The sequence below is a fragment of the Teleopsis dalmanni genome, chromosome 2 (genome assembly GCF_002237135.1).
Source record: "Teleopsis dalmanni isolate 2A chromosome 2, ASM223713v2, whole genome shotgun sequence".
Lineage (NCBI taxonomy): Eukaryota > Metazoa > Arthropoda > Insecta > Diptera > Diopsidae > Teleopsis > Teleopsis dalmanni.
The window spans coordinates 222631473-222650394 of NC_051847.1; the positions used below are offsets into that span (position 1 = coordinate 222631473).

The 18922-nt window shown below is 32.5% G+C and overlaps 1 protein-coding gene across 1 annotated transcript; it reads left to right on the forward strand.

The window, feature by feature from the left end:
• Nucleotides 1-8348: 8348 nt before the first annotated feature.
• On the forward strand, nucleotides 8349-17816 carry LOC119676813 (collagen alpha chain CG42342-like; the record flags this gene model as incomplete). The annotated part of the gene is given in 7 exon segments (XM_038088072.1): nucleotides 8349-8428; nucleotides 8491-8598; nucleotides 10581-10634; nucleotides 10900-11079; nucleotides 11623-11728; nucleotides 17216-17313; nucleotides 17772-17816. Coding segments are annotated over 7 exon segments (671 nt in total), but the record flags the coding sequence as incomplete, so codon positions are not given.
• Between the last annotated feature and the right edge of the window lie 1106 nt (nucleotides 17817-18922).

Sequence of the window (18922 nt, forward strand, 5' to 3'; positions counted from 1 at the left end):
GTAAAAAAAACAAGAGAAAATAATAAATAAAAATAAATTTTATGCCAAAAGGATATTTGCGCTATGTGTGAGCTCGAAATGGCACGCTGCACAAAGACACAACAAAATAAGTTAAAGTATCGCAAGGCATGATATCGCTTATTTTGCAAGATTTACACAGTATCACGCGTTACCCATACCACGCCCATTTCAACAATCGCCCACTGTGTATGCGATATAGAGTGGGTAATGCAACTACGGCAAAACAAACTTAAAACGTATCCAACCAAGCCATCGGTGTCAGCAAATTGTCTTCTTAAGCATGTGAACGTTCGCACGGGATGCGAAGGAGAGTAGTCGTCCTTGCTTACGTGCGTACAATTACATACTCGTACCATAGTGCATCATATCTATGGACCGGAATCTGCGCGAGTGATTGTTATTGGTGTTGTTAATGTTGCTGTTGCTGTTGTTGTTGTTGCTGTTGTTGTTGTTGCTGTTGTTGTTGATATTGTTGTTTTGGTGTTGCTTACTACGAGTAGCAAAGTAGTTAAAATCCTTTCGTTTTCTTATTGCTATGTGATGCGTTTCTAGTTTATTGCCTGTTGTACAAGTGAAGTTGAAGTTGTTCCTTGGCGTTACTGCTGTCACATACAAACGACAGAAATAGTTTGCAACACGTTTCTCCGTTAACTTCTATATGTGCACTAAACACACACACACACACACATACAAACACAAACATCTATGAAACTAAATAGCAAACATGCACACATTACTACTAAATATTGTATATTCTCCGCTTATAGATACTCGTACTTGATCTCGCCTTCATGTGGAGTACTTCAAGCGGAACTGATGTCAAGCGCTAGGGTCTTCGCTTCCATTTTTTGTTTGTGTGTTTATTTATTTATTTTTTATTTAAATTGCTTCCCTCAAACACTTTCTGCATAGTTTGTTTAAAGTTTGATCTGGTATGTAACAGCAACAGTTGCTGGCGGGACGGAAAAAATGTATGTGCAATTTTAATCGAATGCATTTCGAAAACAGGACCAACGCAGTTTTCTGCATAAAATTTGAAACATTTTCAGCCAAAAGTCATTTACGACTTTTCGGCAAAAAAAAAAAATATATGCATTTTTTCTACTGCCTGCTGGCTTGTCTGCCTGTTTGGCTGACTGGATCTGCATTTATGCCTATTAAATTCATGTTGGATGTCGAAACAACAATAACTAATTAATGTTCATATCTGCCATAATATGAATATTTCATTTAGTTTGATTTATTGCGGTTGCATGCGGTTTCATTTGCGGATTGCACTTTTTTATTTGATTTAATATTAAAATTCGTTAATTAGAATTCAGATTTGATTTGTGGAGTAAAAAACAGCGCACATTCCACTGTTAGAATGTAATATAAATTTCAAAATAAAAAAGAGGAAACATCCCAATTGTACTGATTATATTTGAAATTATTAATAATGCAATTTTTTAAATCAACTCAACCAAATAAATTTTCAATTTTTCTAATTTAAAATAATTCGTTTACAATAACAATATATATACGAGTAATAAAATATTAGTCAAACATTAGTTTTACTTCATAGTCATCTAAGAAATTAACTCTTTCTTTAGATAATGAAGACAGTTGTCTACTGCTAAACAATTGTTTTATTTTCAGTCTTTGCAAATAACATGAACTTTCTTTACTTCGAACACATTCTATTATTATATGAAAAGTTCTTTCAAAAAAACTCTGAATACTATGTGCAAAACTCCCCGTGTGCTGGCGGGATAAGAATACCACCTCTGTAGGTCGTTGTTGTCGTAAAGGGTGACAAAAAGAGAAAATTCACAGACCAAAGTAGAGTATCTACGATTCCTGATAAGACGTGGGTGCGCAGAGGTCAAGTAACTTGCTACGATTCTTAATAATTCGACCCCTTTACTAGCAGGCTGACTCCAGGACTCCAGGAAGTTAGTAGGGTGTTTACGTACATCTGCTCAGGTCCTGCTAAGTTGACCAGCCTTCGGGAAGTGCGACTATCTATCAGGTCATATTTCTACACGACAGATGAATTTGCAAAGCAAGGATCAAACCATCTGCGACCCAAAGCCCAAAATACTATTAGGCTACAACATGTTGATAAGTGGATAACTTGACTTCATCTGAACAAATGGAGAGAGATGAGCACTTATAGAAACCATTAGCCAGGGAAGCGATAAAAGTGCTTAGCTAAATTGGCTGACCTCATTGATTACTGATCATGGAGACTTCAAATTGTAGTAGTATGTAGTATTTAGAGTAAGTATTTAGTATAAGTGTTTAGTTCATAAGTTTAGTAATTAGTTTATCATTGTAATATTACACATAAGAAAATGTACATGGCAACTCTAGTTTGTCAAGTTCAACTGATGTGTATCATGAAAATAAAGGAGTCAGTATATGACTGACAACCGAAGAGGTGATGCGTTTTTTATTTAGAGTTGCTTGACTACAAAATACATATCACCTCAAAAAAATACCTCTTGTTGAGAAAGACATTTGCAGACTATGTCTAGAAAAAAAGGAGACAGCGGTGTATATATTGTGCTAATACCCAGCACTGGCAAGCAGGAGGATGACAGTCTTGAGACACCATTAGGTTAATGAGAATGACTTAACAGCCAACCGCAAGCTGAATGACCTGCTTGCAATAACATGAATTGAAGTTATGCAAACGGAAGCCACTCTACTTTTAACTCAATAATGACATTCGATAACTGAAAGAGGAAAAAGGACCCAAGTCGTTTCATGGTCTATTTTACGGACGGTGCGCTGTCCTAACGTCTCAACGAGTTCACTCGTGGAGTTCACTGGACGTGACCTAGGTACATTAAGGTCACCAACCGAAGAGTACTGGCTTACCGCCAAGAAATAATTTTTCCCAAGTTTCTAATGCGTTACGACAAGTACGTATCTAGTAGTATAAAAATTCAGAAGTCAACTGTGGTAAGGTTTTCAGCTCTTAGAATAATTACTAGTGCGATTCCGCTTTCCAGATTATGCCTATTTAATAACAAGTTGTAATAGTATTGAACTAACCACCTTCACGTCCAGCGTTTTTGCAGCAGTTCCACTTTTTTTTATAATATCTTAAAGCATCATATATACTAATTCTTCAGATATTTCATTAATTTTCATATCCAAATAACTTTTTACGCAAGCAACGAATTACCCAAAACCCTCGAAAAATGTAGACTAAAATATTACCTTTCAATTACGTGTTCGTTTGATATAATTAGATTAGTGTATATATGGGTACCAACACCATCTAGTGTTAAAAAACAGTGAATACTCTTAATATTACCCAATATAAGTAGTTGTGTAATAATTTTAAATAACATTCGCAAAAAGAATATCAATAACAATTACATACTTTTGGCTATATATATTTGTGTAATCATGAAATGCCAACATCCAAAAATCTGCGGTTTTGATATCTCACTAGAAAAGTCTTTACGGCTGTTATATATTTATTTTTAAATAAGGAAATATCTTTTATTTGTTTAAAAACACTCCACAGAAAATCAATTTGGATAACATAAAGTAGCTGAAATCAGTCACGATCCTATAATAACAATTTTTTATAATAATGTGACCAAAGAACTTTATCATACAAATCCTGCTTGCTGCATATAACTTATCTAAAGAATATACTGAACAGAATTTGGTTCCAAAAACTAATCCAACAGAAGTATACAAAACGTGTTGAATGTCAGAATCGAGCCCATAAAAAATGCTATTTATGTGCAAGAGACCAAGTATTTATTACTAGCACAACTTGACATAATTCCTTTCCGGCTGTCAGTCACTGAGTTTGTTGATGTTGCTTTTGCTGCTGCTGTTGTTGTTGTTGCTGTTGCTTTTTAGTTGTATGTCGCAAAATATGTGACTTATTGCATGTTGCAAGTATCAACTAAATTGAAAGTGTGTCCGTCCAAGGAATAAACGTAGCATGTACAATAACTTATGGTCGGTTTAGTCTGATTGCTTGACTGCATATCCGCCAGTGGCTTCCATAGCTCAACATTTGACTACTTGGCAGGTCTGCCAGCCTCCTTGACTAGCTGCCTTGTCATTTTGTTCGTATGAAATAAATAAGTTAATATGTATCTGTTATGTTCATTGCTTGTAACTGTCCGATTATCTGTCATACACTTTATTATTATACGCCTGCCGGCGGCTACCACCTTTACACGTACGAGTACGTATGCATGTTTGCCAGTTACAGTACAGTATCTACAGATACGTATGGATATACCCGTATTTATGCGAACAGTATTTTCATTATTTTCACATTGCATCGTTCAATTGCCATCGTCAACAAAAAGTTTCAACTTAACAACTTCATCAACAATATAAAGATGCTTACTCTGCCTCTTGCCTCTTGCCTCTGCGTTCAATGACAAAATTTTTGTAGATATTTTTTTTTTATTTTTGTATATTTTTATCTATAGTCTCACACTACTTTTATTAACTTTTAGTGACTTTATCAACAACTTGTATTATTTTGTCTCAAATCGCAACGGCGGCAGACACACGTTCGTTTAATAGTATCTTTTTCTGGTATTCTTGTTATATTTTTTGCTCTTGTGGCAGTTAATTTTGTGTCAGATAATCAGCAAAAACACGAAAATGCGTTAATGGCTTTGAGAGTAATATTATGATTATTATTATGTAATTAGATTATAAGTAATTTTCAACTTTAGATTTCTTGTTCGTGCTGCTTGAATGCTGCAGTCGACAATGCGTGAAAATTCTATCTCAGCATCAACTTCCACACTCAGCACTCACAGATTCACAGATTCACAGCTTCAAAGTTTCTTAACTTGCTTCCAAGATTCTTTTTATAGATTGTGTGAGAGGGAACGTAAAATGTTATTAAGTTTACTGTTTTTAAATTTGATTGCTATTTAATTTTACAGGGTTTTATGAACTTGATGGTTGCTTTTATATCTGAAACTTCAATTCGGCTTTTTACATGTTCATTTACTTTTGACCTGTGACGTGTAAATTAAAAACAACACCCTGTATAAATACTTTCTGTTACGCTTAATTGGCTCGATTTCACATTGTTCTAAGCGCATAATTTTCGACAATTTTATTAAAATGTTTTTTATTTTTGTTTTTTTTTTCATTTTCCTGCCACAGTAAAAGTTTGTATGGCTTTTCTTCTTCTTGCCTCATAATTAAATGCTACATTCAACACTTCATTCACTTCACTCGGCAGCACGGAAGTAACTAAGTTGCCTCAACTTAGCTTGGAGCTGCTTCCCAAACGCCATTTTGTATCCGAAATTCCAGCATTTTTTGTTTTATTTAATTTTCTAAACACATCCGCGGTCGTTCAGGAGGCATTGGCTTAGTTGAGTTTCAATTGCTGCACATCAGAATCAGTATAATGAATTTAAAGTGTTTTTTGCCTACCTACCAGGAAAATTGCTTAATTACAACAATTATTCGACCCTGAATGCTTGAGAGTTTGAAAATTCGAAGCCCGTTTAAATAAACCTAAGAAGAGCCAGCCTTGAGTCCTTTGCAAGGATTCGTTTGGTTGTACAGACTGTACGCGGCGTTATTTGAGGGTAATTTGAGCGTAAAAGTCGCGTAATCACTGTGAAATTTGACTTTATTTTATTCATGTCTATTATTACTATTATTACTTATGTTGTTGTTGTTGGTGATGGTGGTGGTGTTGTTGTTGCTTCTACTGTATTTTCTATTTAATTGAATATTTTCACACCTACTTTAGCAATATTAAAATCTCCGAAATTTAGTGGCATAAAGCTTGAGGCTCCAGCATGAGTTCTCGGTTTCCTTAGTAATCTAACAAATACATTTAAATTCATTATTTTGACTTTTGAGCAAGGGCATTTGCTGCGAGTATATCCTTGCAGATCCTTACACCACTTTTGCTAATAGTCAGTTAAGCTTATAAATTTAGTTGCTCGCAATAAATAAGAAAAATTTCATATATTTTTCATTTTAATCTGATAAACTTTTGCGCAAGTAAACATTTAATGAAAGAAAGTCCAAAATAAAGGGACAAAGGAGCGGGGAAGCATTTTCATTTAACATAAATTTAAGGGAAATGCTAAAATTTGACTTTGTTGTTGCTATTGTTACGATTGCTGCAATTGTTGCTGCTGCTGCTGTCGCTACTATTTGTGCTGCTGGTATTGTAAGTGAGTGCAGACAGTGTTTTTGTCCAGTTGTAAATGTAATTTAAATTGTAATTGTTGCAGCAGCAAATGTTGCAAGTGCATGACAAAGCTTAGTACAATAGCAGTGACTCTGTATAATTGGATTGTCTGGACAAATTATTTAGTGTCGACAACCAAAAAAAAAAAAATGCACAAGAAAACTAGCAAACAGACCAAAATTTAAATTTACGCTTAAGGATAATGGGAGAGTAAAATTTTAATCAAATTAAATGGAATTCAGCAACTTAACTTGAGGAACTTAACAATGTTTGTTTCTAAAGTCAACAAAAGTACACAAATCGTCTGGTTGGTTGTCTTCTCATTTTATTTACATAATCGCTGTTGAAGCTAAGATTGCAATATGAGTCAAATTCAGTTTATTTTAATTTACTTTAACTTCCATATTTGCTTTATAACTTAGATCCTAAGAGTAGCATTTAAGTAGCCTACTAGAGATAATCAGTTTGGTTTTGTCAGTATTAATCCTATGACAGACATTTCTAAGGGTTCAAGAAATTAAACTCAATTATAAAGACACATATCCGTTATGTATCTTAAAAGTAATAAAAAATGTTGTTTTGTTTAAGTTAAACAAGCCTGCTGATGGTCCCTTATGTCGTTTTTTAAATAAAACGTAAACTATTGAAAAACATTTGTGGTTTGTTTTTCTGAAAAAATGGAGTATATTTGTTAAACACCTCATGTTTCTGATAAGGACGGAAATTGAAGTATGATAAATGCTCCTTCTAAAGGTTGAATACACAAATTCAACCAAATAGAGATGGATAAATCAATGTATTTCTATAAATTTAATATCCTCGATAAATTGTAGTATAGAATCTCCATCCATATATACATAAGTAGTCCTGCACTTAAAAAAAAAATGAACGTTCGGACCTATACGCAGAGAGGTTCCTTTTTTCCTGACATTTTTGATTGTTATTTCATTTCTATTTGAAATAGTCTTTTATGCCAAGCACATTCTGCTTATCTGCTATACTTCATCACCAATATTGATATCACTTCATGGAAATTAAGCACTTTGATTTCTACCAGATTATGAATTGCGATAATTATTTCATGATTCTGTTAGTCGCGTTGAAGATTGAAATGAACACATCTGACTATCATGTAAATTTCTGCTTGAAAAATAGTTTTGTTTATCCCAAATGCTTCCGATTATGTTAGTCTCTCTTTATTACCATCTGTTCTAGCTTCTTATTTACTGAAGAAACTATCCATACACCATGCATACATGTTCTTAGTATATATTGTAGATTTTCGATATACCATTCCACTGAGCTTCCGATGGTACGTATTTTACGACATATGAATTTTAGAAATCTGTATTGCAAGTTCAAACCTCGTATGATCAAACTGTGTCTGTGGTTATCTTGAGCTCTCAGAATAGAACTCTTCGTTTGAGATTGGATATCAATATAATGAGGTAAGAGTTCTAAGAGAGCCTTAATAGATTTCCTCAGACATGTTCGCAAAGGTCCCATAATATTTATGCATACTTTTGTTTTGGAGAATGTTAAATGAGTTGATCACCCATTGCTTGCTTTGGGCTATTCTTAAAGCCGACTCCAATATAAAGAAATTATAGTTATAATGAAAGTCGTTTTGTATTGCTTCAAATAGTTTTTAATGATGTTAAATAAAAAAAAACTTGTTTGATTTCCAACCCATACTTAGATTGCGTTATCTCTTCATTAGTATCAACTTAAAACAGTCATACTTTTCGGTTAGAACTCGTATATAGATTATATAAATGCTCCACCAAATAATTTGTTAATGTCAGAATGTGAGAAATTTCATTAAAGTTACCTCAAACAGACATACGTGACAGTTATTACATACTTAACTTACTCTTTGTAGTAGACGAAAATAATTCCAATAAATCAAACCGCAGAATGTTCAATTTCATTTTAATGAGCGCACTGCCATTGCAATTTTAGGAGGAGTAACGAAGTTTTAGATACTTTATTTCAGCAAAACTCTAAAGTCAATTAAAAAGTAATTAAATTAATTGTACAAAATATTTAAACTTTTACATATAGAAACACCATATTGTATGTCATTAATTTAAGTTACTCAAATGATTTTTTTTATTGTTTTTAGGACCTCCTGGCCCACCAGGTCCACAGGGCAAAAGAGGGAAGCGTGGTAAAAAAGGAGATTCTGGCGATAAAGGCGACCCGGTAAGTCACAGAAACTATTTTTTATATAGAATATCATTTTTATCATCGCTGTCATATAACAGGGTCTTAATGGTATTAATGGCGAAAAGGGTGCACCAGGACGACCTGGTGATAAGGGTCAAAAAGGCGATGTAGGTCATCCGGGCATAGATGTCTTTCAAACTGTTAAGGTAAATACTTTGAGATTTATACAAAAAGCTGACTAATATAAATTAAAATTGCTTCGCTAAAATTCTTCTAATGAAAATCTGATTTGTAATGAAATATTTTTAGGGTTTGAAAAGATCAGTTACGACTTTACATGGCGGCACCTTAGGTTACGCTGAAATTGTAGCCGTTAAGGTATTTTTTTTCCTGTAATTCCTCTAAAAATAAAATTTGGTATTCCCTTTCGTAGTTTTATGTGAATTCAATTGAATTTTTATTGTAGATTTTTATTTTTGGTTTGGTTTTGGAAAGTGAGTATTTCTCAATAAAATAAAAATAATAATGGGAGCATTCAGTTGCGGTACATTGTAGTATCTTTTTTGGTTTTGTGTGAATTTAAATGGTTTTCATGCTCAGTTTGTTTGGTTCGGTTTTGAATTCAATTTTAAACAATTTTCATTTTTACAATTTTCACTAAAAGTTTTATTTATTTTTTTTCAAGTTTTTAAGAAGTCGTTTTTATATTTTTGAGATTTAAAATAAAATTAAAATTTTGTTGAATAAATTAGAAAATCGTGTAATAAAATAAATAAATTTGCTATTCTTTCTTACGAATTACTTACTTTTCACGGTAATTATTGAATATTTTCTCATAGAACATACGAGCATCCCATGTATAGGGAATAAAAAGGTTAAATATGGTCTTCTGTTCTCCGAGCGCAAATGGAGAAATTAAGGTCTATGTTCTTTTACTTTTCACATTGCAGTAGAAATAAATATGGATCTATAATATAAGACAATATAATTTGATTTTAAGACTTTGAAGTTATTTTAAGACTTTAAGACCAAATAATTTTATTTCCGAAATATCAAGACATATCATATCAGTAGTTGATACGACATAATACTTTGCCTTTCCATTTTTATTAAATTTTAGATTAAAACTAAGCATGTCTTACAAAGTAATATTATTTTTGCTGTGATCAGTGATATAGCCAGAGTTGTGGAAAGATGATAATAATATACTAGAAAATATATTTCTTTTATCATCTGACTAACGATCTTAACGTCAAAATCCCACGTTCAATAACACTTTCAGTGAAGCCTGAAGTATTTTGGACCTTTGAGTTTGCTGGTGAGATTGAGAGTATTTGTAAAATGCAATGCAAATAATAAAGAGAAGTATGTTGCCATTCCGTAGTAAAACAGGAACAATTGATTTTAAAATTTGCTATGTGATTTGATTATTGGCCAATATATCATATATCAAACGTTGTTTTAGCAATGTGTACTATATCTCCGTTAGAACTCAATATCTTGTGTGAGTTGCCAGTATTTAGCAGATAGGATGTTGTATATTAATCTCTAAATTAAAATGTGAAGTTTCAAGTCAGTATAACTTCAGTAGAGTTTTCAAAATTAGGATTAATATGTATCATAGTTTAATTTTTGGATTGTAAAATATTCGTGATTACAACTCATCCTTTCAATTCAATCGTATAACAGATTCAAATATATTCCAATCCTATAAATAATTTTTACTTGTATAGTAATTTTATCATTATTTATTTATATAAATAATATATATATATATAATATATCTACATATGATATATTTTCGTCCATGGAAATTATAAAAATCTCTGATATAAAATTCTCTTCGTTCTACAGCATCATTAAACTATTAGTTCATTCACCTGTGATCTAAAGGATATTTATACTATTGTAGTCCTTCCGATGAAGTTCTGCGCTGTCTTAACTTATTACTTGACTTCATCTGTGTTTTTTATACATTTTTAAGCGTAACTGTTGTAAAAGAAAGACTTTAGGATAAATAAACTTAGATATCCTTACCCATTGTGGCTGGTTTTTGTTATTTTTTTTTTGATTATTTAAGTTTTTATTATTAACTTTTTAAAATTTATTAAATTAATTTTTACACTAATTTTTGTTTTGAATTTATTATTTATTTTTTATATAATTCTACACTATTTTTTGTTGTAAGGGTTTACAAGAAGCCGGCGTAAATATTTCGTCTGCAACTGTCATACAATTGAAGGTAAGTTTAGTTGGTTTTTGTTATGGAAAATTACTTACAAATTAAGTAAACCTATCCAGGCATGTAAACACTTTCCTTTATTTTAGTCTTCTATATCTCAATTATAGTAAAAAAGGTAAAGGTATCACATTTTTGAAATATTTTTGTCATGCTTGTACTAAGTAGTTTGTTTATTGTTACTTAAAATCTTTCAAAACACTATTTGCATGTCGCACTATAGAAAGATAAGGATTTGTTGTGATAATCTATTCATTCATAAAAACAGGGCGAACCTGGAGAGCCTGGACCACCAGGACCACCTGGTCCGCCCGGCGAAGCTGGTCCACCAGGCATAAATGGTGAACGTGGACCACCAGGCGAAACAGGACCAGCAGGACCAGTCGGAACACAAGGCGAGCCTGGCCCTGTGGGACCACCTGGAGCGCTAGGCACAATCGGCCCAAAGGTGAGTATAGAGATTCATAGAAAAAAAAAACTAATTCATTAGAAAATCAAAACAAAAGCAAATTCCTAAATAAATAAATACATAAAATTTAATTGCCTACATTGTTGTTTATGTTGCTGGGATGTGTCCTTTGTGTAAATATTTTGACAACTTAAATATCAACATGTGTAAAAAGTACGTGCGTGCGTACGTGCGGCAAATCTGTCAAAGAAATGTATCTATTCGTATTCTATTTTCATTCTCCAACAAATACAAGTACCGCAGTCAGTCTGTTACCTGTGTCACTATTCACACTTAGCCAGTCTGTATCTGCTTGACTGTTAATATGGGTATTTGTATTTCTATAGCCAATAGATAGTCATTTTTTCAATTCGATTTTCCACTTAAATTGTTTCTGACTTATTTTATCTGCGCTGCTGTTATTGACAACATTACTAGTATCTGCTTTTGTTTTCGTTTTCCATTATTTTAAGATTTTTTATAAATATTTTCCTTTTACATATAAAAGCATATTCATTTCACTTTTACCTTTGACTTTTACAGGGTGACAAAGGTGATCGCGGTGATCGTGGCTTAACCACAACAATCAAAGGCGACGAATTTCCAACTGGCATTATTGAAGGGCCACCAGGGCCTCCGGGACCACCAGGTACGTAGCTAAATGACGAATGCATTAATGCAAAGTCTGTCATTGGCTTTTGTACGAGTATTATTTTTATTTGTTTGTTTATTTTGTTTTTGTGGTCGTGTCTAAGCAAACACTAAACGAAATTACACTGCCAATTGTGCAATGCAGCAGACGTATCTGTATCTCGAACTACACAGGGTATGGTACATACTAACATAGATGCTCGTGCCTGCCTGTGTGTATGTGGCGTTCATTAGAAAACTACTGGTAGTTTAATTTATTGCGCCACTGCAGCAGCGAACGCATTCGTGCGTTTCCCATGCCACGTTTTGTTTAACGTTGACCGATGTTTCGGCGAGTGTAAATTTCAACACTACAAAAATTACACTGAAAAAATATCTGATAATCAATGTACAAGTACATGTGACTGGAATGTGTACTCTTGTCATTTACTTTACCATCCGCGGTTGGGGCACTCACAGCCGCTGTGAATCACTGCAGTGAAAAATGAGTGCTGGGAAGTAATGCGATACGTACGGGGTTGATTGGCTCTGCAGCACTTAATTGAGTCACTTGAGCGTCATTCAAAGCAGATTGATGTGCGACGTTTAATGATAAAATTGGAAAAACATTGGATAAATATTTTTCCTACTTAGTTTTCATTTCTGTTTTTATTTGTATTGTTGTTGTTATTATATTTAAATTCAATATTATAAATGCAGATTTAAATTTATATTTACACAGACGTTTTTAAAATGCATATGAATTTAAAAACAACTGGGCTTTATTATTATTCGAACATATGCTATTCGGATTCTAGATACCTTTGTGTTTAATTCAAGCAAATATATGTCCAATAATTTTATAATTAATATGATTTCATAAAAGAGATATATCTTTACATACTACATTCTTATTGGGTTTTAATTAAATAATTATTTCTCCTTCTTCTATAAAAATTTATTACATGTTATGTATTCACAAAGGAGAATTAAATTTATTTGCATATTTTTAACGGTGAAAGGATTAAATAACAGTAGTAAATTTCTTCCAAACTATATAGTAGCTATTTCATTCTACGTAGAATGAAAAAAATAAAGCGCTAAGCCCGTTCACTCAGTCAATTCAACACTCAAAGCGAATATCCATGGCGCCCAGATAGTGTTCCCAGTAGGATCAAAAGCGTGTCCACCATTATAAGCTGCTAAAATGTGATATTACTGAAACTATTACTGTAAAGCTGTACAATTGATACATTTGAATATAACTATGGTCGATCAATGGCCAGAATAAGCAATCTAACCCTAATCCCTTATTTTTTATTAATCCGTACAAATGTTGCAGTAGCGGTTAAAAGTTATATCGCTATTTTGCTCTATGTAGAATGTCCTTTCAAAAATAGTATTCATTTTTTTTCCTTATCTTAGTAGGTGGAAAGCATCGAAAGTCGAAAGCCTTTAATCCACTGAAACCACGTTTTAGTGGTCTACAGTCCCTATGACATTGAGTCATAAGAAAACCTGTTCACAGCAAGCCTTTTCACTAATTTTAGGTAGAACGAATTTTGTGTGCCTGTAGTTATCTTGATTCCACAATCTGTGTTTGTTTCACATTGACTCGCATCATAAAAAGATAGTCTTAAAAAAGATTAAAACAACCTAAGATAAAATTGCGGTCGACAAGGTACCGCATTATAACAGATTTCTGCAAGTTTGATTACAACTACATTTTCTAATATAATCCTTCAAAGGCCAGAAACCAATTGATAGGTTAAGTCACTTTATATATCGACACTCATACGTAACTTTATTATCACTTAGAATTATGATGATCCGCCATTTCTATCCAAATTCAAAAGGTGGTTTCATGAACCTCATGATATCTAGTGGTTTTGCGTGAAGAGTATATGCTTGCGAATTTAAAACTATTTGCTATTCGAAAAATTTACCAGCACCCGAGCCCTTTTCAGTTTTTGAGCCGTCCGTAAAATATGCGAATCAGAATCAAGTTTCAGAGAATCAGATAGTACCAACTGATAACCAAGCGATATTTAGAATACACGAGTATTCTTTAAACAAATATTAAATATTACAATTTTCTCACTATATCTACTCAGTAAATGTTGCAAGCTAGTGTGGACTGTGATTATTCTTCAAAATTATTATTAAATATTCACGAAAAGCACTTCTAGTTCTAATGACATAATTTAATATTATTTATATTTTATGTTTGTTTTTATTTTTTATTTATAACTTTAATTAGTTGTGGTGTCAGTTGAAATTAAAGTTTATCTCCAGCCAAAACTTAAGTAGTTTTTTTTAATGCAAATAGAATATAAAATCCCCACTAATTTTTGACGGCAACGGAAATGCATTTGCTGTGGCTCGTTGTGCTCTCGCCACACATCGTCCAAGCCAGAAAGAATCTACAAATGTGTGTTAATTAATTAATAAAAAGCAACAACAAAAAATAAATGAATATTTTATATGCTTCTTCTTTCTATTACTTATTTTATTATTTCTTTTATAGTTAACTGCACTTAATTTTTCACACATTTTCCCCATGCTGCCCTTTATAGTTTGAACTTTTCTAATTGCGTCCCGATTTTGTTTATTTTTCGGTGTCGTGGAATATTAAATTTTAATTTGTCAACAAATTTAAAAGCACTTTTATGCCACTTCATCGCTTTTAACACTTAATAAAATTACATTATTTTATCGCTCCGTCCCGCATTTTAGAAAATAGAAAATTTCGTTAAATTTTAAAAATTTTTCCGATTTTTCCGATTTTGTTTTTCCGCTTTTCATCGAACATTTGAATTTTATTGCAATTTATTTGCTGTGAAAAACCTTACACAAGAAAATCTGATAGAAAGATGGATAATCTTTTAAGCGCCGCTGTCGTTCACACACATTTCCACTACAAATTTGGCATTTTGGTGCGGAGTCCCCCACTTCAATGCATTTTCCGGCTGCCTTAAGGTATGCGTCATTCGGTCTTAGGCTTTGACTTTGGGTATGCGGAAAGAATGTTTTGATTTGGATTAATTGACCGTCGTTTGTAAACTTTTTTCCCGTCTTCATGCTCTTGCATCTTATCGTATCTTATCATTAACGTAATTAGTTACGTCAATATATTGACATTCTATGCCTTTATAATGTAACTTGATTTATGTCAAATGTTTAGAAAAGTTTTTCTTATTTACACGTACACGTTTCGTTGCTTATCGAAAAAAGTAACCAGCAGATTTAACAAATTATTGAGATAAATTGTGGCATATATTAAAATTATTAACAAATGCCATTAATCGCCGTGTCCAGGAAAAAGAAATCTTAATTTTGTTCGCAGTAAATGGAATTGTAGAGAAATTTTACGGACTTAAATGTTATGTTTTAAATCCGAAGTCATGTCTATGAAGAAGGAGATTAATTGACATAAGGGTAGTTGATATGAGAATATCATTCTTCATAATTTTGGATGTGTTTTAGTCGGAGAGTTGAATAATACTGATTAACACATTATTATTGTTCTGTGGTTGCTATGACCTCTGACCTCTTCGTTTTAGGTAGAATTCGTCACTTATATTGTCAATTTGCTGTGATTAAAATAAAGCTTTCACTACATGATTATATGTTATGGAAAATTTTCAAGAGATTATATTTATAATTTTACTTTATTTTTATATTTCTTTATTTATTCTTTCCTATACTTTAACTGTCACTATTTGTTAACTACTTTTATTTTTGTTATTACAATTGTTGTCATATAGTACATATGTACCTCTATTTAGAAGTATATATGTTGGTAAATAGTGAGTTTATTTTATGTCATCAATTTCGTCATACGTCAACAATTATTTGACATCTTGGTGTAATCATAGGAATGACGCCAGACAAAATTTTCATAACAGAAAGTCTTGTTCAATTATTAAGGTAGAAAATTATTATAAGAAATGAATCCATTTAATAAAGAAATCCATTTTAAATAACAGTATATGAGTATCTGGTGAATTTATCATTATTATATTGGTTACATCACAAAACCCATCTGGACCAACTAAAGTGGAACCAACTCACTTAACGGTGCTGATAAATCACTGTGTATTAGGAAGAAATGAAATAAGACTTAGTTTACCCACTAAAGAGTGCTGGGATATAATGAAACCCGTACTCCAACTCTTGCGTCGAAACCCATAATTGGCTAGGAGAAGAGTCTTCAAAGTTATTTTCCTAACTAACTTGACGGAGCTGTCATCCTTTTAAATTAAAGACTCGTTAGGTTAGTTCTCTTCTACTTGAATGTAGAAGTCGCGTCTTAACAAAAACACGCGACTCTAGCTAGTTATGCGCTAGTTGTTTGAGTCGTTTATCCTTAAGGTGGTTCCACAGGTCTAACGTACGGGCGAAACTTAACCGTGGTATTATAACAAACATTTTTTGAGCTTAAGTGAGCTTTGGTTCACAATGCTTTTGCTTTCCTAATGCAGAAGGCTGACTCTTATTTAGTGTATAATATTGCGATTCCAACCTACCTGAAGCTAACCTATTTGTTTCTTAAATCTTTAGTATTTGATAAGATTCAGACTATTACACAGAATATCTCTATATGAGAACGGAAAAAAGAAAATAAAAAATATCAAACTATAGGTTTTTGTGATCTTCTGATGTATTAAAATACTAAACAGATTTAACATACGCAAGGGTAAGAGCAGATATATTTAGAATTAAAAATTATACCTAAAGTCCTTCAAAAGAGCTTGTATTTAAATTAAAATTATTACTTAGTTCAAGAGCTTAAAAGAAATAAATATTTCATATAATTTAAAAGCAATGTCGAACTATTTTGAACTTTATAACGAATTTAACCAGCTTTGGGGTTAAATTCCTTTTGAACGCGAATTCAGAGCAATAAAGCAATCGATTAATTATCGAATGTTTTATGTCATACAAATATCGAATTGAAAGTCAGCATATTTGAATTTGGTCCAGACTGTAGCTATTGCTTCCATGACAAATAATTTGAAACAGTTTTATAACTTTTTCATATCTCATCCCAACGAACGTTTCAATAAGTTATGAAAGGAGAAGAAGAGCACCAGCACTGGCAATAGCAATAGCAACAACAACAGCAACGGCAGCATTCGAACAACAACAAAAAGAGTGTCAACAACATTGCCACAAGCAGCAGCAATAGTAACAGCAATAACAGCAAGACTTTTTCATTATTTTTACGGTTCCCAAGTGAAACATTCTCGATGGTATCATTTGCAGTCCAGAAACCATATCAAGTGCACATAAATTAAGTTTGGCACATTTTAGTAGCAAATTTAGTCAAACAATCGATGCTTGAAATTGGTTTAGACGAAATATTGCTTAATATTTTCTATTATCCGTTTTTTCCCTCTAAATACATATACATATAAATATACATATATATAATACTATACATACTATATACGTTAAAGTTGATCAAATAACCTTCAATTTTATTTTTATTTTATTCGTGTAGGGCCACCAGGGGAACCTGGTACGCGTGGAGAGTTTGGACCGGCTGGCCCACCAGGGCCACCAGGCGAGAAGGGTCCGCGAGGTAAACGTGGCAAAAGGGTAAGTTCATTTCTTTATTTGTATTAAAAAAAAATATTCAATAAAACTCAAATAATCTTGTAAAAAATAGTGAATTTTGTATATACATTGTTGAAAAAATGTAAATATTTGTAATGCGCTTGCAAAATATGAAAAATATTTAAAAAATGTGTATAAAACACTACACCCACATGAACACACAACACACCCTTAACCCATTTGCATGTTAAACGAGTTATGAAAATGCTGATATCAGAAATCGCTGTGCGATGCAAATTATACTTAACTCATTTTATAGAATCGCTGTCATCTCAAACATTTTCCGCAACTTCACCCACTAAACTAACTCAGCTAAACTACTTAACCCAATTCGAGTTGTTCCAATAAAAAATGATAAAATCTGCGCAAAGTATCGCTTAATAAAATCCATAAAATAAAATGTATGATGAACTATAAATTTGTGTGTTTGCCTTATTAAGACAAATTGGCTACAAAGTAATGAGATACAAAACTTACGTGCATAAATACTTGTACTATAAAATATGTCACAATTACGGCAATCAAAATAATAATAATAACAACAACAACAACAATACGTTAGCAGCAGCAACGGTAAGAAAAATGTCAACAGCATGCATAGCAGCAGCAATTGTAGTAATTCAGGAACAACAACAACAACAGCAACAACAAGAATTGATTATGACAAGAACAACAACGACAAATGTCTCAAAAGATACTGCGGCGGCAAAAAGTTTCGGCAATTCTCATTGCAAAGCTGAAATACATTTGCAATATTCTATTGAAATGAATTATACCATAGTTGCGAGGGTTTGAGAGGCCCTGTAGTTGCAAAAGTATACACCTGATGCTCCAAAAATTACATTCCCACGGGCGCAATGAGCATGAAACATTTACAAAATTATTTACTGTTTATGAATTGGACTTTGAGTTGTTTTAAGAAATGAGATATTACAAAAGTTAGACGGAGAGATTTTCTTTTCACCCTACGTTCAGCTTAGTATGCTCAGAGCTACACTCAAGAAAATAGAAACACTACTTTCCAGCCTTACTAACAAGTTTGCTTAGTAATATTTGCCTAAGGTTTGTTTATTTTAATGTTTAATAGGTTACGTTATTGGATGCCTTTACTCTTATATACTGATTGAAATGAACTCAAGTAATTACATAAAACATCTCACCATTTCAATCTTGTATTCCCATTGCTCCTAAGTCGATGCTTACGTTACGTGTCTTTTAGCGGCAATTTATTATTTTCAACGGCAAGTTTTGCTACAAAAATGTTACTACTTTTCAATATCTATAGTTCATATCCATAGGTTCTTCTTTCTACGATAAGTCTTCCCAAAGAGCTTATTGCGTTGTTCTTTTGACCATTTTCTGCAGGCGAGAATAAACCTATCGTATGAATTTTGGGCATATTATTTATCTTCTTTTTGGTAAAAAATTCACTGTGTGCTGTCTCTCTTAAGTCTTACTACAAAAGCTTGATTCAGTGTTTTATCGAGAGGCATATCGAGAGGTACTAAGTAACCCAAACAATTTGTGCATTACAATATAATATATCACGCATTTAGGCTATTCATTTAGACTATTCCGTTACGAACATTCA